Here is a 22,183-nt window from a genome sequence, read left to right as displayed (position 1 = left end):
ATGATTCTATGACAAGGCTATGTTCTATGATCAAGAAACCTGGCCTAGATATCTTGTACCCATTGCTCAACAGACACTCTGCATATCAAATAAAGAGCATCTATTTCCTCTATTTTGCAAGTTATGAATGCTGACCACTTGATGGAAGAAGGACTTGCATTTATATAGCATCCTTCACAACCTCAGGATCTCCCAAAGCATTTTTCAGGAAGGTGCACAGTGAAGGAGAGGGAGAGAGAAAGATGCCACATTGGTGATCAGAATGGATGATATACTGGAAAGCAGAGAGATACCGCAAGAGCTTGTATGTTACGCATCTCAAGATAAAAACATGCAACGTAGAAGCAAAAGTTGGTCATTCAACCCACTGATCCTAGTCCACCATTCATGGCTGATCTTCTCAACACCATATACCCATATTCTTTGCTTGCCCCTTGACACCTCTAATGTCTAGAAATCTATTTATTATTTAAATATATCCAGTGACTTCAACTCTGTGGCCTTCCATATAAGAGAATTCCATAGGATCAGTACCCTCTGAATGACAAATGTTCTCCTCAGCTAAGTCTGAAATGGCCTATCCTATATCCTGAGACCATGACCACTTTGTTCTAGACTCCTCGGCCAAGGGAAATATCATCCCTGCATCCAGTCCATCCAGCCTGTCAGCAATCTCTATGTTTCAATGAGGTGCCGTTTCATTCTTCTAAACCCCAATGAATATGGGGCTGATTGACCCAATCTCTCCTCACATGCAGCGGATTCATGTTCGAACTGATCCCCTTTGGAAAAGGAATTCACATTGTCCCCCGTGGAAACCCCAGCCCCACACTTGGAGCCATCTCGTGAAATTCAGACCATGCCATTCCCTTCTGAAGTACAGGAGTTTCATCTGTAGGTTATTGCTGCATCGCTTTTATTTCCTCACCTTCGACTCTTATCCGCACTCACTGTGCCAGTCTGTATTGCTGTCCAGAAGTGGTAGGGGGCCCTGGTTGGAAGTCCTTCCTATTACTTTGGCTTTGGCATGGAGGGTGTTACATACAGCAGTCCCATGCAATGGAAGGTTAAAATTGTTCCCAGACTCCCAGGTTGCCTGTATATTATTTGCGGTCTTGAGGAGTCTGTGGCACACACATACACAGGGTGTGTTAGATCACAGCAAGTATTTTGATATTTGAGGGAACTCTTTCTCAATTTTTTTTTGGCTGCACTTCAGCCCCACACCCCTGATGGTTTGATTGTGCAATGTGGAGAATTGGATAGTGGGGGGTGGGGAGAAGATCAGAAAACCTCCTCATGGCTCTGATCTTGGGCCGATCTAATTGGGTCATTAACAACTCCAGGCACTGGGTCATGGAGTTGGGTCATAAGACCCAACATCCTGTCTCCCGTCCAGGATTATCTCTGGGTTTTGATGTCCCTGAAGGAAGAGCATGCAGTGTTTATTGGTAAACTTTGGATTTTCCATAAGCAGTGGATACCACAAGGACTGGGGTGCATCCTCTCGCCCCCAAAAACAACATTTTGATTTAATTCGACAAGTTCCCCTTAAAGATTACACTGTGTTACAGTGGCCGTTGAAGGAGCTGTCTCTCGTTAATGTTATTTATTAATTAATTTCATTTATGGTCTTTAATTGGTTCATTAAAATAGTACAAGCCTTGAATCAATAATGGTGACCATGAAGTCATCATCAACCGTCATTTTAAAAATCCCATCTGCTTCACTACTATCTCTTAGGGAAGAAAACCTGCCATGTTTACCTTGTCTGGCCTACTCGTAACCCCAGACCAACAATTATGTGGTTTACTCTTAGCTATCCTCTTAAATGGCCTAGCAAGCTACACCATTCAAGGGCAATTAGGGATGGGAAACAAATGCTGATCTTGCCACTGATGCCCACGTCCCATGAAAGAATATTGAAGAAGTTGGATAGGCACATTGCTATCACTGTAAGTAATTAGTGGGATATTTTGGATTTTACACATTCTTAACCAAGCCTATTATATAATGAGTCAGCTGACTAAAATACCAATTAAGATAATTAGAAGAGGTGGATCTCACAGCTCAGAGGTTCCCACTTTTGGGTTTATTTGGGATGTATTAACTGGGATTAAAGTACAATATCTCACAGACAGAGACAATCTTCCTGCTCAGACAAGGGTAGTCTATCTTTTCCTCTTTGTTCACATACATGAAAGACTGCTTTCACAAGAATCCTGGTAACAGAATTCACTTGGTGCCATTCTACCACCTTCAACATTCTTCCTTTTCAGAGAACCGTCTAATTCCCCTTTGATTGTTTCAGCCTCCGTACTCTCACGCAGTGCTTGCCAGATCTTGCTGTATGAAACATTTTTTTCTCGTATCATAAAACTATCAGACATAGGAGCAGAATTAGGCTACTTGACCCATCAATTCTGCACTGCCATTCAATTGTAGACAGGCAGGAGGCTGGAAGGACACACCAAGGTAGACAAACCTCTTGGACTCAAATTGGAAGGGGACTAATATACTGGCAGGGAGATTTGCTAGAGCTGCTCGGGAAGATTTAAACTAGTAAGGTGGGGCGAGTGGCACGCAGGGAGATAGTGAGAAAACGATCAATCTGAGACTGCTACAGTTGAGAACAGAAGCAAGTCAAACAGTCAGGGCAGGCAGGGACAAGGTAGGACTGATAAATTAAACTGCATTTATTTCAATGCAAGGGGTCTACCAGGGGAGGCAGATGAACTTACGACATGGTTAGGAAAATGGGACTGGGATATCAAAGCAATTACAGACAGAAGCAAGTCAAACAGTCAGGGCAGGCAGGGACAAGGTAGGACTGAAAAATTAAACTGCATTTATTTCAATGCAAGGGGCCTACCAGGGGAGGCAGATGAACTTAGGACATGGTTAGGAAAATGGGACTGGGATATCAAAGCAATTACAGAAACATGGCTCAGGGATGGGCAGGACTGGCAACTTAATGTTCCAGGATACAAATGCTACAGGAGGGATAGAAAGGGAGGCAAGAGAGGAGGGGGAGTGGCGTTTTTGATAAGGGATAGCATTATAACAGTACTGAGGGAGGATATTCCCGGAAATACATCCAGAGAGGTTATTTGTGTGGAACTGAGAAATAAGAAAGGGATGATCGCCTTATTGGGATTGTAATATAGACCACCTAATAATCAGAGGGAAATTGAGAAACAAATTTGTAAGGAGATCTCAGTTATCTGTAAGAATAATAGGGTGGTTATGGTAGGGGATTTTAACTTTCCAAATATAGACCGGGACTGTCATAGTGTTAAGATATAGATGGAGAGGAATTTGTTCAGTGTGTCCAAGAAACTTTTCTCATTCAGTGTGTGGATGTACCTACTAGAGAAGGTGCAAAATTTGACCTACTCTTGGGAAATAAGGCAGGGCAGGTGACTGAGGTGTCAGTCGGGGGGCCAGCGATCATAATTCTATTTGTTTTAAAATAGTGATGGAAAAGGATAGACCAGATCTAAAAGTTGAAGTTCTAAATTGGAGAAAGGCCAATTTTGACGGTATTGGGCAAGAACTTTCAAAAGCTGATTGGGGGCATATGTTCACAGGTAAAGGGATGGCTGGAAAATGGGAAGCCTTCAGAAATGAGAAAACGAGAGTCCAGAGAAATTATATTCCTGTTAGATTGAAAGGCTGAAAGGTATAGGGAATGCTGGATGACTAAAGAAATTGAGGGTTTGGTTTAAAAAAAAGGAAGCATATGTCAGGTCAGACAGGATAGATCGAATGAATCCTTAGAAGAGTATAAAGGCAGTAAGAGTACACTTAAGAGGGAAATCAGGAGGGCAAAAAGGGGACATGAGATAGCTTTGGCAAATAGAGTTAAGGACAATCCAAAGAGGTTTTACAAATACATTAAGGACAAAAGGGCAACTAAGGAGAGAATAGGGCCCCTCAAAGATCATCAAAGCAGCCTTTGTGTGGAGCCGCAGAAAATGGGGGAGATACTAAGTGATTATTTTGCATCAGTATTTATTGTGGAAAAGGATATGGAAGATATAGAATGTAGATGGTGACATCTTGAAAAGTGTCCATATTACAAGAGGAGGAAGTGCTGGATGTCTTGAAATGCATAAAAGTAGATAAATCTCCAGGGCCTGATCAGATGTACCCTAGAACTCTGTGGGAAGCTAGGGAAGTGATTGCTGAGCCTCTTACTGAGATATTTGTATCATCGATAGTCATAGGTGAGGTGCCAGAAGACTGGAGATTAGCTAACATAGTGCCACTGTTTAAGAAAGGCGGTAAGGACAAGCCAGGGAACTATAGACCAGTGAGCCTGACGTCGGTGGTGGGCAAATTGTTGGAGAGAATCCTGAGGGACAGGATGTACATGTATTTGGAAAGGCAAGGACTGATTAGGATAGTCAACATGGCTTTATGTGTGGGAAATCATGTCTGACAAACTTGATTATGTTTTTTGAAGAAGTAACAAAGAGGATTGATATGGCAGAGCAGTAGATGATCTACATGGACTTCAGTAAGGCATTTGACAAGGTTCCCCATGGGAGACTGGTTAGCAACGTTAGATCTCATGGAATACAGGGAGAACTAGCCATTTGGATAGAGAACTGGGCCAAAGGTAGAAGACAGAGGGTGGTGGTGGAGGGTTGTTTTTCAGACTGGAGGCCTGTGACCAGTGGAGTGTCACAAGGATTGGTGCAGGGTCCACTACTTTTTGCCATTTATATAAATGATTTGGATGTAAGCATAAGAGGTACAGTTAGTAAATTTGCAGATTACACCAAAGTTGGGTACCTCAGATTAGAATAGGATCTTGACCAGATGGGCCAATGGGCTGAGAAGTGGCAGATGGAGTTTAATTCAGATAAATGCGCGGTGCTGCATTTTGGGAAGGCAAATCTTAGCAGGACTTATACACTTAATGGTAAGGTCCTAGGGAGTATTGCTGAACAAAGACACCTTGGAGTGCAGGTTCATAGCTCCTTGAAAGTGGAGTTGCAGGTAGATAGGACAGTGAAGAAGGCGTTTGGTATGCTTTCCTTTACTGTTTTGAGTATTGAGTACAGGAGTTGGGAGGTCATGTTGAGGCTGTACAGGACATTGATTAGGCCACTGTTGGAATATTGCGTGTAATTCTGGTCTCCTTCCCATCGGAAAGATGTTGTGAAACTTGAGAGGGTTCAGAGAAGATTTGCAAGGATGTTGCCTGGGTTGGAGGATTTGAGCTATCGGGAGATGCTGAATAGGCTGGGGCTGTTTTCCCTGGAGTGTCTGAGGCTGAGGGGTGACCATATAGAGGTTCACAAATCATGAGGGGCATGGATAGGATAATTGGACAAAGTCTTTTCCCTGGGATGGTGGAGTCCAGAACTAGAGGGCATAGGTCTTGGGTGAGAGGGGAAAGATATAAAAGAGACCTAAGAGACAACGTTTTCATGCAGAAGGTGGGATGTGTATGGAATGAGCTGCAGAGGAAGTGGTGGAGGTTAGTACAATTGCAACATTGAAGAGGCATTTGGTTGGGTATAATAATAGGAAGGATTTGGAGGGATATGGCCAGGTGTTGGCAGTGGGACTAGATTGAATTGGGATATCTGGTCGGCATGGAAGGGTTGGACCAAGGGGTCTGTTTCCGTGCTGTACATCTCTATGACTCTATCTGCAGTTGTTTTGTCTCTCCCATTCAATTGTGGCTGATATGTTTGTCAAGCCCATTTTTCTGCCTTCTCTCTGTGACATTTGATTCCCCTTCCTAATCAAGAACTTACCTAACCTGTCTCAGATACATTTGTCGACTTGGAATTCCCAGCCTTTTATGGCAATGAGTTCCACAGATTCATCACTCTCTGGCTGAAGAAATTTCTCCTCATTTTCAGTTCTAAAGGGTAGTCTTTTCACTCTGAGGCTGAGCCCTTGGGTCCTAGTCTCTCGTACTAGTGAAAATATCTTCTCCATGTCCACACGAGTGGGAGAGACTGCAACCCTTTACAGAGAGCCAACAAATCAGGACATTCAGGAGCTACAATCTAATGGAAGGAACTTCCTTCTCTTTTTCCAACTCCATTCTGAGAATTTTGGTTTGTCACCTTGTGTTGGTGGATACAGTCTTGAAGCATTCATTGTCTTCTTATTTAAGCTTGGCAGATTGCCAGATGGTGGACTGTCCCTTTAACATTGCTATTAAAGCTCCTCCAGTGGTTCCTTGTGGCAACTGCATTTAATTAGCTGAGTGCTGAATGGACTGGTGCTGTTAATCAGATCCTCTTAGAGTCATGGAACAGGGATCTGAGCTCCTGTAACTAACCTACAACCACAATGGACAGATGTTAGGTAAAAACTGATTTATTTTCTTACTTTCCTAAACTGACTTCCTGTCATCCACCCTCTCTAAACCTGAGTCCATCCACCTTGACTTGCAGTATGTCTTGTTTGCCCCATTACCCCGTGGCACTTGGAAGCCTACATTGTTTCCTCTATTGTCAATGTCTAGTATTTAAAAATTCTCATCCTTGTGCTCAAATGTTTTCTCACCCCTTCCTATCTTCATCACCTCATTCAAGCTCTAGAACTCTGCATTCCAATTCTCTTGCCTATTCCAAATACTATGCTTTATTTCTAGAGGGATAGAATTGAAAAGTAGGGTTATAATGCCAAATCTGTGTCGAACAAGGGTTTGACTACTCTTAAGAGTACTGCCATAGTCCAGGTTGCCATATTATAAAAACAGATAGAGGCACTGGAGAAGGTGCAGAACCGATGTATAAGAACTCTACCAAAAATACCAGGGTATCCATATGAACAGATAGTTGAGGCTAAGTCTCCTATTTTGAGAAAAGATGTTGAGAGATTCTCTTTCATGTTCACTCAAATCTAATCTAATCAAAGAGAAATGGATGTTGCTGCCTGGGCTAGCACTTAGTGCCCTTCCTAGCTGCCCCTTCAGAAACTGGTGATGAGCTTGAATCTCTGCAATCCACATGCTAAAAGTTGACCCATAGTGCCCATAGGGAGGGAATTCCAGGATTGTGACCAAGCGACAGTGAAAGAAAGGCAACCTATTTCCAAGTCAGGATGGTGAACTTCGAGGGGAACTTGCAGGAGGTGATGCTCCCGTGTGTCTGTTGCCCTTGTCCTTCTAGATGGAAGTGGCCATAGGTTTAGAACATGCGATCTTTAATGAATTTCTGCAGAGCATCCTGGAGATAGTACACACTACTACTGCTGAGCTTTGGTGGTGGAGGGAGGGAGGGAGTGCTTGTGGATGTGGTGCCAATTAAGCGGGCTGCTTCGTCTTGGATGGTGTCAGGCTTCTTGAGTGTTGTTGGAGCTGCACCCATCCAGGCAAGTGGGGAGTATTCCATCACAGTCCTGGACTTGTGCCTTGTCGATAGTGGACAAACGTTTTGGGGAGTCAGGTAGTATTCCTAGCCTCTGAACTGCTCTTGGGGCCACTGTTTACATTGTGAGCCCAGTTCAGTTTCTTCAATGGTAACCCCAGGATGTTGATCATGGGGGATTCAGTGATGGTAATACCATTGAATGTCAAAGGATGGTGGTTGGATTGTCTCTTATTAGAGATGGTCATTATCTGGCACTTGAGATTATTTGCCACTTGTCAGCCTAAGCCTGGATATTGTCCAGATCTTGTTGCATTTGAACATGGATTTCTTCAGTGTTTGAGGAGTTGTAAATGTTGCCGAACATTTAGCAATCATGAGCAAATATTCCCACTTCTGATCGGATGATAGACAGAAGGTTATTGATGAAGCAGCTGAAGATGGTTGGGCCTAGGACACCGAGGAACTTCTGCAGAGATGTCTTGGAGCTGAATGTCTGATCTCCAAAATCCACAACTATCTTCCTATGTGTCAGGTTTGACTATAACCAGCAGAGGGTTTGCTCCAATACCCAGTTTTGCTAGGGCTCCTTGATGCCACATTTGGTTGAATGCAACCTTGATGTCAAAGGCTGTCACTCTCCCCTCGCCTCTGGAATTCAGCTCTTTATCCATGTTTGGACCAAGGCTGTAATGAGGTCAGGAGCTGACTGGCCCTGGTGGAACTCAAGCTGAGCAAGCTATTGCTGAGCAGGTGCTGTTTAATAGCACTGTTAATTACATCTTCCATCACTTTACTGATGATCGAGAATAAACTGGTGGGTTTTAATTGGCCAGGTTGGATTTGTCCTTTTTTTTGGGTATAAGACATACCTGGAAAATTTTCCTCATTGCCGGGTAAATGCCAGTGTTGTAATTGTACTTGATTTTGGAGCATAAGCATACAGTCCTATAGCCGGAATGTTGTCAGGGCTCAAAGTCTTTGCAGTATCCAGTGCCCCTAACCATTTCTTGATACTATGTGGAGTGAATTAAATTGAACGAAGACTGATTATCCATTAATTAAAGGTTTTTACAGCAAACACAGGGATAATGTTTGCTCACCACTCTCTGGGCAAAACAGTATCTTCTGAATTTCTCATCAAAACATGAGTTAGAGAAACACCTTCAAACCTGCTGTAATATTCAATAAAATCACAGCAGGTTCCCTACACCACCATCTTTCTTTCCTCCCTTTTCAATTCATGTCCCCAAAAGAAGGCTTAACTCAATTTCCCAAACTGCAGTTGCGGGATTCAAACACGTGTTCTCCAGATTTCTATTTGAGTAACAAAAATTACTTCAAGATTTGTTGTAAAAACATTCAAGGAAGGAAATTTGTCATCCTGACCAATGTGGGACTCCAGACCCATATCAATGTGGTTGACTCTTAACTGCCCCTGAAATGGCCTACCAAATTTCTTCTACTAACGGGTGATTACATATGGGCAGCAAATGATGTGATTTATTTGTGAACCATCTTACATTTTTAGCCCTTAGTTTTGCACTCCCCACAAGTGGAAACATCTGCTCAATGTCTACCCTATTGAACACTTTCATAATTTTAAAGACCAAAAGTGGTCTTTTCCAGTGAAGACAGCCCATTAATCTTTTCTGTTTTAATCCTATACTTGAACCGGTCTCACATTTCCTGCTACGATATTGGCGAGATGCTGCACAGATAAGGAGCTCTGGGGATTTTTATTCAAGTGCATCACAATGTAAAGATGCATGCAATATTAAAGTGACAAATTCTAGTAATTCACTCATGAGTCATCCAACATTAGAATAATGATGAATCAGTGTTTAATTATTTGACTCATTAAGAGCAGACAGCACCAGCCTGCTATTTCATAATGGCTTCTTCCATGCAGTGGGACAGTACCTAGTCTATAATTTAAAAATGGTGTTATTTTCCTAAATGGTGCCTTTATGCCTCTCACCCACTCCCCAATCATTTCCCCATCTCTCCTAAGGCATTGCTATTTGTTAGTGGGTCTGGCTGCCACACACTGTCTGAGATTGAACTTACATTGTGTTTGAATCAGCAGTCTAATTCATCAGAGAGAGTAGTACAGCATAATCTGATCCTGTCCTCTATTCAGATCATTGGACACACAAGACATTCCGGGAAAGGTCTCTGGACTGCAGTGAAGGAGAGGAAACCAGGCTGATGAACCACCCTCTCAGCATAGACCAGGAACTGACCACTGGGGCCTCCCAGGATCGTATGTCCAGGTAGCACACCAGACAACACAATCAGTCATTCAGGAAATCACAAATTTCTCTTTAAAATATTAATTGTGCTGCTTTTCTCTATTTAAGTCACTGAAGTCAGAAAATGGCTCTGGTTTCCTCCTCCTGCAGCAGCAAAACCTTTAACGGGTTTGTGTTCTACCTTAAAGAGAAGCGAGTACCACTTTGTGAAATAAGTAACCATATTGCAGAATGATTAAAAGTTAAACACAGGAAGGCCTTTTGGTCTTGGTGCCAATAGCAACTCAACCTGTCTGCTTTAATGTCATCTCACTTCCCTTTCTGTGTACCTCTTTCTGTTCCTTCTTTTCAAATATTTACCCAATTCTATTTCAAAACGTGTTTCGGACTTTGACATGTTAGCAGCTGTGTTAAAACGTTCCATGTGTCTCTTTGAAAAAAAGCTGACTTTCCTTTTTTTGTTCCTGCCGTGATACCCTCAGTCAGTGCCTCCTAGTTACTAATTCACTAACCAGTTAAATCATTTACTCTTTGCTCTCTTAAAATTTGTTCTTTAATCTTTCAAACCTTTTTGCTTCATTTCCAGTTTGTGAAAGAGCCTCAGTTTTTCTTCACAGTTGTAATTTCTCGTAGCAACTGAAGCAGGTTAGATGAATCACAGGGGAGTTTAGGCAGGGGTGCTGGGACTCCCAGTGTCCTGTCACAGGACAGGTTGAGGAGAAAAATAAGACAGATCAGTACAGGATGGATAAAGCTCTCTGGACTAAAGGTCGCCCACATGGCTCCATGTGTGAATTTCCCGAGTCAGATTGCCTGGTGCTGTCCTCCACAGTAAAATGGACATATCAGTGTATTTCAAGCCAGCAGACTGTGCCTGTATGTATCCGGTCCACAGATGGGTGCTTGCACACACACATTCCAGCAGAGCTGAGTGGTCAGGAGCAGGATGTAGTTTCCTTCAGCCCCACAGCTGTCTGAGATAAAAACAGAAATTGCTTGAGAAACTCAGCAGGTCTAGGAGTATCTGTGGACAGAAAGCATTTTAGGTCAAGGGGACCCTTCTTCAGAACTGACTGTAGCTAGAAAATGCTGAAGATGGGGTTGGGGGGAGTTTTAAATGGTAGGTGGTAATAGAGACCAGAGAGAGCGCGCGAGAATGGCAGAGGAATGGATAATGGTTAAGCCTAGGAAAATCAATAGCTGCTAATAGAATAGCTGACAATGGGTGGTTTGCAGCATCAGCTCATGTGATGACAAGGCCTGATGTGTGGGTTTTGGGAGAAGGACATAAAAAGGTGCTCAGGCCCTAAAATGATTGAACTTGATAGTGAGCTCTGAAAGCTGCAGGATCCCCGATGGAAAATGAGGTACTGTTCTTCCAGCTGACAGAGTTTTACTGCAGCACTGCAGCAAGCCAGAGACAGATGTTGGCCAGGGAATACAGTGGTGGCACCAAAGTGTCAAGTATTCAGAAGCTCAGGGTCATTTTTGCTGACACAATCTAGCCGTTCTCCAAAGCAGTTGCCCAGTCTATGTTTTGTCTCCCCAGTGCAGAAGAGACCACATTGAGCAGCGAATGCAGCAAATTAGATTTGAGCCAAGTGCAGATAAATTACTGCTTCACCAAGAGGATGTGTCTGGGGCCTTGGATAGCGAGGGAGAAAAGAAGTAAACTGGCTGGTTTTACACCAGTTGTTCCTCCAGTTTTAGCCACATGAATAGCCTCGCTTCAAAGTATTTTACCGATCATAGTAACCACATCTTCAGTGTGGCCTGAGCCCTAAATTCCACATTATTTGTTCTACCTCATTAGGACACTTCTACCACATTAATTAAGCTTGTTGTCACTTGACCTAATATCTACTTTCATGGCTTGAAGCAACTTTTGTCTTATAATGCCTTCCAATGCTTTGTTTTCAAGATACTACACAAATTGCTTGCATTTTGCCTTTCTTATTCAAACACACTTCCATCTGATCAGAAAACCAATAAGTGTGCTTCCCTCAGGGAGCAGCACACTCTGCCTCTGGGTCTGAAGACCAAAGCGCACAATCCCATCTGACATTCCATAGCAGGACTGAGGGAGGGCTACATTGTTGAGAGCACCACCTGTTATCTTATATTAAACTGAGGTCCCTTCTGCCCTCTCAAATGGACATAAAAAGAACCAATTGCATTAATGCAATGAGCAGGGGGTACTCTCCCCAGCACCCTGAACAGCATTTAATTCTTAATCAGAATGAGTGAAGCAGATGCTTACATTGCTACTTATGGGATCATGCCATGTACAAATTGGCTGCTATAATTCCTAAAGCGCAGCAGAACCTGAATTTCAAAAGTACTCTGCCAATTGCCAGCGCTTCAAGATATCCTAAGATTGTAAGGGATACTACAGCAATGCAAGTTAGCTCTTACATTTAACTAATGGATAACACAAGTTTCCATTGTGCTTCAGGTGAACTGGTTTCAGTTTGAAGAGTGGAACAGCAGGCAATCCAATCACATGGAACCAAATACTGCCACATTATAGCAAAACTGACTGTAGAGTATAGAATGGAACCAAAGAGCACAGGAACAATCAGTGTCATAATAAGTCTAAGTAAGCTCATAACTAGAGTATTATTAGAAATACAATTGATATCAACACATCAAAGGACTGGTGAGAGACAGGCGAGGTCAGACAGGGCTTCCAATTGTCAGTCAGTCATTCTCAATGGAGAGTGTGATCATGTAGGCAGATGTGTGGTTGGGGAATGTGATGCTCCACCCAGTGGAGCAACCTAACAGCATTCACCATCTATGCTCACATGGAAAACTTGCCCTTGGGGCAAGCTCACAAGCAGTGCTGATACCCTGGAAACAGGGCAGAGGCTGCTGAGGTAGAATAGCATCAGAGACAAGGGATTTTAGTTGGGGTTGTTTTCATTACAGCTGAGGTGATTTCATAAACACATTCAGAATTATGAAGGCATTTTAATGAGTAGACAGGAGTTAGCTGTCTCCACTGTCCTAAAGCCCAGCAACCAGAGAATATGAATTTAGGATAAGTGGTGCAAAAATCAGAGATATGAATCTTTAAAAACAAAACGCAGCAAGTTTGGTTTTGGAACACACACCTTAAATGGTGGTGGATGCAGGCTAAATGGTGTATCTTTCAAAGGTAATTGGATATAAACTCAAAATGGATCGTTATACAAACAGTACATTTGCACAAGAAAATTAAAACCACCCAAGCTTCAGAATTTCAGTTTATTCAGAGAACATTATCCTTTAAGAAAAGTCTGCAATGATAGTTTCTCCAAAGAGCTCAATTGCTTTTTCCTTTTGTGGATGTTGCGACTTTCAGCTCCAACAACCCCCTGTTGATCAACTCTCACTGTGGACTTGTTCTAGTGGATATCAGCAGCTCTATTTGGGCTATTTTAGGATTAAATGCCTGGCCAGTTTTTCCCAGATGTCTGGAGGGAAGCCACGGCACTGTGACACCTGCCTTCCCTTTGGTCAAGAAGCAACCAACATCATGCATCCATCTTTTCATCACAACAGCATTATACCTTTTCCCAAAAATCACATTCCCAATTTGAAGATTCACCATGAACATTTTTAGTATACATATAATTTCTTTTCTCAACAGACCAAAAATGATAACACCACCAAGGGAGGGGGATTCCCACTACCTAAACTGCACCAGACAGTGCCAGCTCTGAGGTGTAAGTGGAACAGCTTGCACACGGGATAATAAACTTCAGTCACCTTCCCCAAGGCTGAGGCACATAATTGGGGTGCCAATTCTCCAGGACTGCCCTAGATTCTCCTGAATTTGTAATATCCAGGATCCTTCTGGGAGCAACTCAGGGAGAAAGGTTATTGAAACATTATAATAAATATTATTTCATCTCTTGCATATCAGGTAATAAATAATTTTGATATGTGGAAGATAGGGAAAAGGCCACTGGCCAATGATTAAGAATTATCCATTCAGCTAATGAGCCTGTTGGCTTTAGATGTCATCACACAGCAAAGATATGGACATGGTGGACATAATGGGAAAGTAGACAAGGGCAGAACAGGTGAAGGAATAGAGATAACATTCCCAGGAGCACATGTAGTTGGAGCTGCCCATCCCACCCTTCAGCACAATGCTTTCTTTCAGAGTCATTTAGAGACCAATTAAGTATCATGCCACCAGACTCCCTTGACTGAACACAAGGGGGGGACAACTCCATTGTACCACCCCAATTGTCATAACTTTGGCAGAAACACAAGAAAAAACAATTCCGGTGTGTTTTTGCACTAGAATCCCGAGTCCTCAACTTCCTTCCCCCCACCCCACACATAAAAAACAGCTGCATCAAGTGATCAAGAGAAGTCCTGCAGAAATAACTGGCGCAAGTCTTTATTGAGGCTACATTTACAGCATTTTATCCCAAAACCTCCAATTTTCTTTAGCGTTTAATGTTCCATCATGGTGCTGCAGAATTTTATATACCAGTATCAGCATCCAGAATCTGAGGCAGGTACAGTAAAAGTTATGTGCAAAGTAAAGTTCCCTCTACACTCCCAGGACATGTACAATAAGAGTATAGCTGTTTTTCACATTGTCCCAAACATTCCTGGGGCAGGAGCGGCTCAGGTTAGATGAATCACCCAGGTCAGCAATGACATAAGTTAAGGTTATGTTCCATCTTCCCTAATGCTGTGCCCCAGTCTCAGAACAGTAGGCATTACTGTACTATCGATGTGGTCACCTCACACACAAACATTTTGCAGCAACACTGACATTCAGTGCTTAATTGTTCAGCCTTGTACTGCAGGTCTGTGCTTACCAATAAGTTGAGGCGACCCTCCCCAGCTTGATTTCACTGGTTTTGAAGCCAGGTCCCTGATGTTTGACCCAGTCCCCAATTTCAAATTTTGATAGAGTTAAATGTAGCCACGTGGGACTGGGGTTTTGGAGAAAAAACAAAACTTGCCATTTGTGACAGTTCAGTGCAGATTGCGGAACTGAGTGCCAACTCTGCAAGGCTGCTGTGCAAAGTGCCTAGCAGGGTCACACCCAGCATCCTTTAAAGGTAACAGGTCATTCAGTGCTTTATGAAGCAGACAGACAGAGCCAGGAGAGGGGGGACATACATTATACTTTGCTTGTGGACAGCATCAACCTGTAACCTTCAATAAATTGCAAGTTGAGGCTAAGTACCTCAACACATCAAGTCACCTATTTTGGCACACAATTTGCACTTGAAACTATATTGATGTAGGTCCATTTTGTGATATTAAAAGCTGATAGAGGCTTTTAAATAAAATAAAAGCTATGAACTTCCTGGCCTCACCCAATTATTTGCAATTCTCATCTTTCACCTGCATTTTTTTGTAAAATCACAACAAGGTCAGGCAATGGATCTAGAGGATGGGTCCCCAATTCAGGGATGCCATAGGCTGAATGAATCTTCTCCACTTGCTGTCCCATCCCCAGGTGGGGAGATCCGCAGGAAACCTATGAAATGCAGCTCTATGATGCCACCTCCACACCAGTACAGTATTGCACACCATAAGGTGGCTTCAGAATACAGGACTTTTTTTTTTTAAAAAAAAAGGCAAGGTATCTATTTCAATGCAAAGTCTTTTTCCTGTGCACCTACAGAAATGTTGATAGCATCACCTTGCATCTTCCACCAGATGCCGGAAGCACTGGACTGGAAATGCTCAGTAATGACAGCTACTGGTATCTACATGGCACTGCATGGAAACCATTCTTCCCCTTCCAGATAGGCCAAACTAAAAAGGGCTCTAGCAGAGGACATTGAGGACCTTACAGAGCAGGCCATGAGGGACTAAGTGCAGCGTTTCAGCAACAAAAAATGAACCAAGAACGAGAAGGGAGGGAGATGGGTAGATTGACAGCTCTGCACCACCATGTGCTCCAAGTCACAAGCACAGAGGGGAAACAAAATCACATGAACCTAAATGTCTATAGAGATTCTGGGACAGATTCCAAAAGCCTATAGCATTATTTTCTTCACTTTCCATTATTTAACACCCCCCCCAATTCCACCTCCAACTGTGCTACTGAAAACCACTGGGAGCCATGGGCTGGTCTCTCTTCTGGAAAAGATTCTTGCTATTTTTTACCCAAGAGCCCTCACATTAACTGGAAGGTGGGATTGAGTTGATAATCCAGCCGATCATGGCAGTAGTTCCAAAGCCCTCAGCTGGGATCAAGTTCTATAGCGGATGCTTGCAATAGATTCTGGGAGCATCTGGTCTCGATAGTTACCCTGGGTATCTGTCAAACAAGGTCCAGAGAAAAAAGGAACATCCAGACCAATGTGTGTATGGACAGCCCTGAGTGAGTACCTTTTATATCAACTGAATAATTCAAGCTTTGCTTGAGCATTGGTTGGTTTGATCCTACCCTAAATTCTACTGTAATATTAGAAGAAGTTACCTGAAACCATCCCCTAGAACACAGAACTAACGTAAAACTTCCTCTTAGAAATGCAAGTAAAACCCAAATCATTCTGAAAGCAACTTGCAACCACATCCCAAAAACAAACCTCCACTATTTGCACCCAAACACCATTGGAAGATCTCATCTTGTAAGTCGGCACACCCTTGAGGTTTAGCCCCTCCTGTACCAGAGGGTGCACATTGAACTAAACACCTTTCCTTCAAGACACCTTCAAGGCCTGGACAGTTAAGTGTCAGTATTATCAAGGGGTGCATTATAGCAGAGCCCAATTCCATCCTCTCTTGAAATGCATACGTGTACACCCATTCCACTGGTGGTGGGAGGGGGGGGGTATAGAACATGGAGACGTCACAGGAAGCAATAAGCTTGGGCCATACCAGTCAACCGAATCACAGTCCAGGTCTTAAAAGGGTTCAATTAGGAACATGTTGCAAAACCTTGGTTTTCATTCCAAAGGTTAAGAGGCAATAAAACCAAGGTCTTTAAAATGTTAAAAGGAATTCAATAGCATAGATAAGCAGGTACCTTCTGAAGAGAACATGACCTTAAAATTAGAACTAGGCTATGCAGGAGAGAAGAGAGGGAAAAAAAATCAGAAGTATTTCTCAGAGGATGGTAAAACTCTGGAACTCTCTTCCAATAGCCGATCATAATGGGACAATGGACAATTTCAAAATGAAAAATCAATAGATTTTTCAGGCAAGGCAATCTAGGGATATGAAGCCAACATAAAAAGAACAGAGCTACCAATCAGTTGTGCTCAAAACAGAATACTGAAAAGCTCAAGGTTGAATGGTCTCCTGCACCTCCCTCCCAAAATTAAATACTGGGAAAAGCTTGTTTTGCAATTTTTTTGGTGGGAGTGTGGGAAATCAATATCCTGCTCTTTTAGGAAGATGGAAACTTGTTAAATTTTCAGAATGTGAACGGGCATGGACTCAATGGCTTGCTATGCTGTAATGACCATGATTCATCAGGATAAGCAAGAAACAGTCTTATTTCAACTCTGTCATTCCACTGCTCTCCTGAAGGCTCCCACTCACATTATACCTCATCAGAATGGACATTTGTCCCTTGTAATAAATATTTGGCAGATGAGGGGAGAGAGTGAGAGAGAGACACACACACATATTCAAGTGCACTTTCCAGTCAGAGGGGCATGTGGGACCTTAGCTGGTTTTGCTACATTAGAGGTCAGGCAGGGGGAGGAAAATCCCAAACAAATCCCAATTTAGTTTGAAGAGGGTGTGGTCATGGGAAAAATGGAAACCTTAAAGGGTTCCCTTGGCATGACATATTCCTTTTATATAAATCTGATACAAAAATAACTTCAAGCCACCACCCAGATACCTGAAGCTAGACTATTGTCCACAACAGTCCAGAATCTTAATGTGAAGAGGCAATAAAAACCTAGGCCAAAAATGTTTGGCTTTATTAATAGAAATTATGGCTAATCAAAAAGGGGTGGGGTGGGGGAAGGGTTAAAGATCAGGAAGCGCCTTCAATTGAAACTGTTTAAACATCTCTCTTGCATAGCACAATGTGTGTCACATAAGGACCCTATTGAGACCACCACCCCCACAAAAAAAAGCAGCCGATTGTAATTGTTTTAGAGAGATCTGTCACTGAACAGCAGCGTTCCAAAGGAATGGAGTGGGCAGAATCTTTCCCACCATTGCATAGCCTGTGAATAGACGTGACCTCCTCCCTTTAATAAATCTCTTATGTTTTCACTTCTAGTGTAGGCCCTGACTGGTCTGTGCCCGGCACTGAAAACGTCAGAATTAGCCGGTGGTGAAATTTCTTTTTCCCCCTCCCTTCCCAAAGCATTAAAAAAAAATCATTTTCATTAAACTTTTGGTCTTGTACAAGTTAGCATTTCTCTATAAGGTTTAATCCAACCTAATCAGTTCAGAACAAAACCCAGGGCGTCGCCGTCTTCCTCGTGAAGTTAGGATTTGTAATTTGAATTTAACCAGGTGAGTCCCTCATGGAGTCCGTCTCCTGAGGTGGCGCAGGACGGCTGCACATACCAATTCCTGTCCCTGATCCTGGTCAATCCCAGCTTCTCCTGAATCTCGTGTGGCTTCATGGCATCGGGCAGGTCCTGCTTGTTAGCGAAGATCAGGATGATGGCATCCCTCATCTCGCGGTCGTTGATGATCCGGTGCAGTTCCTGCTTGGCCTCGTCGATGCGGTCTCGGTCGGCGCAATCCACCACGAAGATTAACCCCTGCGTGCCCGTGTAGTAGTGCCGCCACAGCGGCCTGATCTTATCCTGGCCGCCCACGTCCCACACGTTGAACTTCACGTTCTTGTAGGTGACCGTCTCCACGTTGAAGCCCACCGTGGGAATGGTGGTGACCGACTGGCCCAGCTTCAGCTTGTACAGGATAGTGGTCTTGCCGGCGGCGTCCAAGCCCAGCATCAGTATCCTCATCTCCTTGCTGCCGAATATCTTGGCGAACGCGCCGCCCATCTTCGGTGTGCTGGGGAGGGTTGGGGACGGGAGAGGGCAGGGGTGGGGGGGAAAAGAAAAGGAGAGGGGAAAAAAAGGGGGGGGGGGGGAAGGGGGGTTGGGGTGGAGAAGAGAGTGTGTGTATTGAGGTAGCACACAAATTTCCGAGATGAAACGAAGCGAGAAAGAGTCGAGGGCAGCGACGGAACCGATGAATGCAGCGCCCAGTTTCAATGGAACGTTGTGTGATCCGATTCAGGCCCTTTGATACAAAGTATCCAATTTGTAGCCAGCGCCTCGATTCACAATTTCACCCGTCCGCTTCCGCACTGCTGCTTTCCCTTCGCTTCATATTGATTGCATTTCATCCTCTGGCGCTGTTCCTCTCTTCCCCGCTTGCGAATTAATTGTATTTTTTTTTTCCCCCACGTAGATAATTAGATGTGGATGGAGCTGAACTCCGAGTGCCGGAGAGGAAAGGGCGCGGATGTAGATTACAGCAAGCGACCGAGCATGCGCGCACACTCACTCACTTCTCGTTCGCTTACCCCCCACCTCCCACTCGGCAACTTTTAAAATGGCCCTACCCGCCCCTCTCCTAAGGTGGCCCTGCCTCTTTTGTGCATTTCCGTGGTGCAGTCGGAGGAATTCCAGTAGACGGGATGTTCAGGAAATGTTCAATTTCACGTATGAATTGAATTTCCAAATCAGAAATTAAATGGTGCATTTTTTTCCAGTGTAAGTTTTGGAACATCCATGCTACTTACTTAAACAGGAATTCTGCTGCTTAATGGCAAAAAAAACCCTGCAGATGCTGGATTCCAAAACCGACAGGCTGTCTTCACCTATCGCCACTTCATCGCCCTGCCCCCGCCACCCCCTTTACCTGCAGTTCTCCCCACACTCACTCCCAGTCCTAAATAAGGGTTACACCAGAAACGTCGACTTCTACACCTTCTGATGCTGCGTGGCATGTTGTGTTCTTCTAGCTTCCTGCCAGTCTATTGTTGCTATTCCTCTTCAACCAACTTGTCAATGCCATTTTTTTCACCCTCAAAAAGCCCAAATGAAATTTAAATAACTTTGTATTAACGTGTACATGCTGTACCTCATGTTTGCTACTGACAGCAGACTTTGTTCTGATTTAGGATTTAGCAACTGCAATGAAAAATGGTGTTCAAGTTCCAAGAAATAAAAGGCTGGGTATTTGGGTGTCAAAGGTCACGACGTCGAGGCTCAGATCATGAATTGGATATCTCCCACCTGTCTCAAACTGCTGTTCCACCACAAGAGGCTTCACCACCTGACTTCTAAGCAAGTTTTCTGAGCACTTTCCAGCAGGGGTCGCTGAGATTCAAGGGCGAGAGTCCTGGTCGACATGTTTCTGCTGATCAAGTTGAGCAATGGTCAGGTTAGGGAGTTTGCACTCAGGAAGTTTTTCCAGCGCTCTTTAATCATTTTGCCCCCGGCAGTACTTTATAATATCACCAACGCACGTCACACATTCGCTTTTTTTAAAACACACTGACATTACCACAAATTCAATTAATTAACTTAAAGCCTCAGAAGCCTTGCTTGAGATTTGCAGTGGAACCTTATGAACTCTAGATTACAGATTTTAAATCATTCACTCCGAATGTATTTTTTTTGAATACTAACAGGTTTTGAGATGTGATCATACGATGATTTAATATAACTAACATTGGGGATTGGCATTGTTTAATATTGTAGTTCTCCCATCAATCTGTAACCAAACGTTGCGACAGTTTTCAACTCTGTATCTCTATGTCATTTCAAGGTGACTTGTGAAACTGCTCCCCGACAAAAAAATGACTGTTTGAACTGGGCGTGGTCCAAGCAAACTGCAACAGCGCGTTATCAACCCAGCTACTCATCGCAGCATGAGGCGGGTGGCAGTCTCACATTGGGGACCACTGGCTGACATGGCCACACTTGGAGCGTTAACTTGCTGTTGAGGAGGGGGACAAACAGTGAATTTTCTAACCACCTCTGTAGACTAGCACCCTCTAGAGGCACAAGGGCAAATTTCATGGTCGCGAGAGAACGAGGAGTTCGAATGCACAACTTGCTGTGCAGGACAGTGCCCTGTTTGTTGGTACCGTGCTTTACTGGGTGGCACTGTGTGACGCTATGTGGTACTTAGCACTGTTCATAACCAAGATTTCAGGTTTTGATGCCCAGTCAGTGCATAGTTTGTCTCAAACTGCAGTGCTGTAACTGATCAATTACAATATTTAAAATGCATTTGGGTGGGTTTATGAATAGGAAGGGTTTAGAGGGAATAAGGGACAAATGCTGGTAAATGGGACTAGACATATTTAGGATAGCTGGATCAGTGGTGCTGGAAGAGCACAGCAATTCAGGCAGCATCCGAGGACAGGCAAGATCGACGTTTCGGGCAAAAGCCCTTCATCAGGAATAAAGGGCTTGATGAAGGGCTTTTGCCCGAAACGTCGATCTTGCCTGTCCTCGGATGCTGCCTGAATTGTTGTGCTCTTCCAGCACCACTGATCCAGAATCTGGTTTCCAGCATCTGCAGTCATTGTTTTTACCATATTTAGGATAGCTGGTTGGCATAAACGAGTTGGACCAAAGGGTCTGTTTCAGTGCTGTACAACCTATGATTCTATAGCTGGACTTGGTCTTCCAGTGTTAAATGAAGATGGAATGGGGCTCAATTCAAATCTCTTCCACCAGCACTTTAACCCCTCTCTTGATTATATGTTGTATTGAGCCTTTTTGCTAAGCTCATTACAGAAGTGTTATGCTATAGAAAGAGGCCATTCAGCCCACTGTGCTTGCACTCGATTGTTAAGTAGACATGAGACCATGAGGAAACCTGGGTGTATTTGGGATGTAATAGTCCCTGGCATTGGGAGGCATTCAGGCCAAAGGTTCTCTGGACATGAACAAAGATACCTGGTGCAACCATAGTCTGGGACAGGTCTAAATCAGGGCCCGTGACTTTAAGATATCCATTCTGCTCAGGTAGACAGGCTGGGCCACAGTGCTCCTGTTGGATTGAGGAGGCAGAGACTCCGAGCTCAGGTTAGGGGTAAGCTGAAATTTGGAGGTAAGACCAAAGGCTGGTGCCAGGCGCAGTGAGCACCTGTAATTTCTGCCCCTGCCACAGACACGATGGGTTGAATGGCCTACTGGTGATGTGCAGACTAAAGAACATCTGTTCAAACTTGCCAAAACAAATCATGGCAAGAGGGAGGTTGTGTTATTTGGAAACTGTGTTGACTGATCCTTTACCCCCTTCATCGTCAGGTCAGACTGCCTGTTGGTGCTGTTATGGTTCAGAGATGCTGTGGTGTGTGGAAATTTAAAGGAATAACTAACCATTATGAAATAGAAACTGATCAGTTGGGAGTAAATACACTCTCTCTCTCTCTCTCCCCCCCCCCCCCCCCCCCCTTGAAACATTCCACTTATGACTAAGCTGTCAGTCTGCAGTTCTTTGGGTGGTTAGGTGTCAAATTGTGTCCAATAAGGCTTCTATGAAGTCAACTGGGACATTATGCTAAGTTAAAATTACTGTACTAATGTAAGTATTAATGCTATCTGGACCAAGAGTTCCAAATACAAGAACAAGCTGGTAACACAAACAAACTGATAGCATCAACTAACA

The 22,183-nt window shown here is 43.7% G+C and overlaps 1 protein-coding gene and 1 long non-coding RNA gene across 2 annotated transcripts; one reads left to right on the top strand and one right to left on the bottom strand.

The window, feature by feature from the left end:
- The first annotated feature begins 6,263 nt into the window (after positions 1 to 6,263).
- On the top strand, positions 6,264 to 9,844 carry LOC122542864. Its single transcript, XR_006309877.1, has 3 exons — positions 6,264 to 6,336; positions 9,487 to 9,619; positions 9,707 to 9,844. It is a non-coding gene; the product is annotated as an uncharacterized LOC122542864 (long non-coding RNA).
- Positions 9,845 to 12,833: 2,989 nt separating this feature from the next.
- LOC122542863 (ADP-ribosylation factor 6) lies at positions 12,834 to 19,111 on the bottom strand. The gene has a single exon (XM_043680965.1). The coding sequence runs from the start codon at positions 18,547 to 18,549 to the stop codon at positions 18,022 to 18,024; it is 528 nt and encodes a 175-aa protein (XP_043536900.1). The 5' UTR covers positions 18,550 to 19,111; the 3' UTR covers positions 12,834 to 18,021.
- Positions 19,112 to 22,183: the final 3,072 nt, after the last annotated feature.

Source organism: Chiloscyllium plagiosum, chromosome 41 (genome assembly GCF_004010195.1).
Source record: "Chiloscyllium plagiosum isolate BGI_BamShark_2017 chromosome 41, ASM401019v2, whole genome shotgun sequence".
NCBI classification, from domain to species: domain Eukaryota; kingdom Metazoa; phylum Chordata; class Chondrichthyes; order Orectolobiformes; family Hemiscylliidae; genus Chiloscyllium; species Chiloscyllium plagiosum.
The sequence above is the reverse complement of the archived record's forward strand: the minus strand, read 5'-3'. Positions and strand labels throughout refer to the sequence as shown.

Bases quoted from the DNA above. Each gene is read 5' to 3' on its own strand.
- LOC122542863 (XM_043680965.1), bottom strand. From the start codon at position 18,549: ATGGGCGGCGCGTTCGCCAAGATATTCGGCAGCAAGGAGATGAGGATA.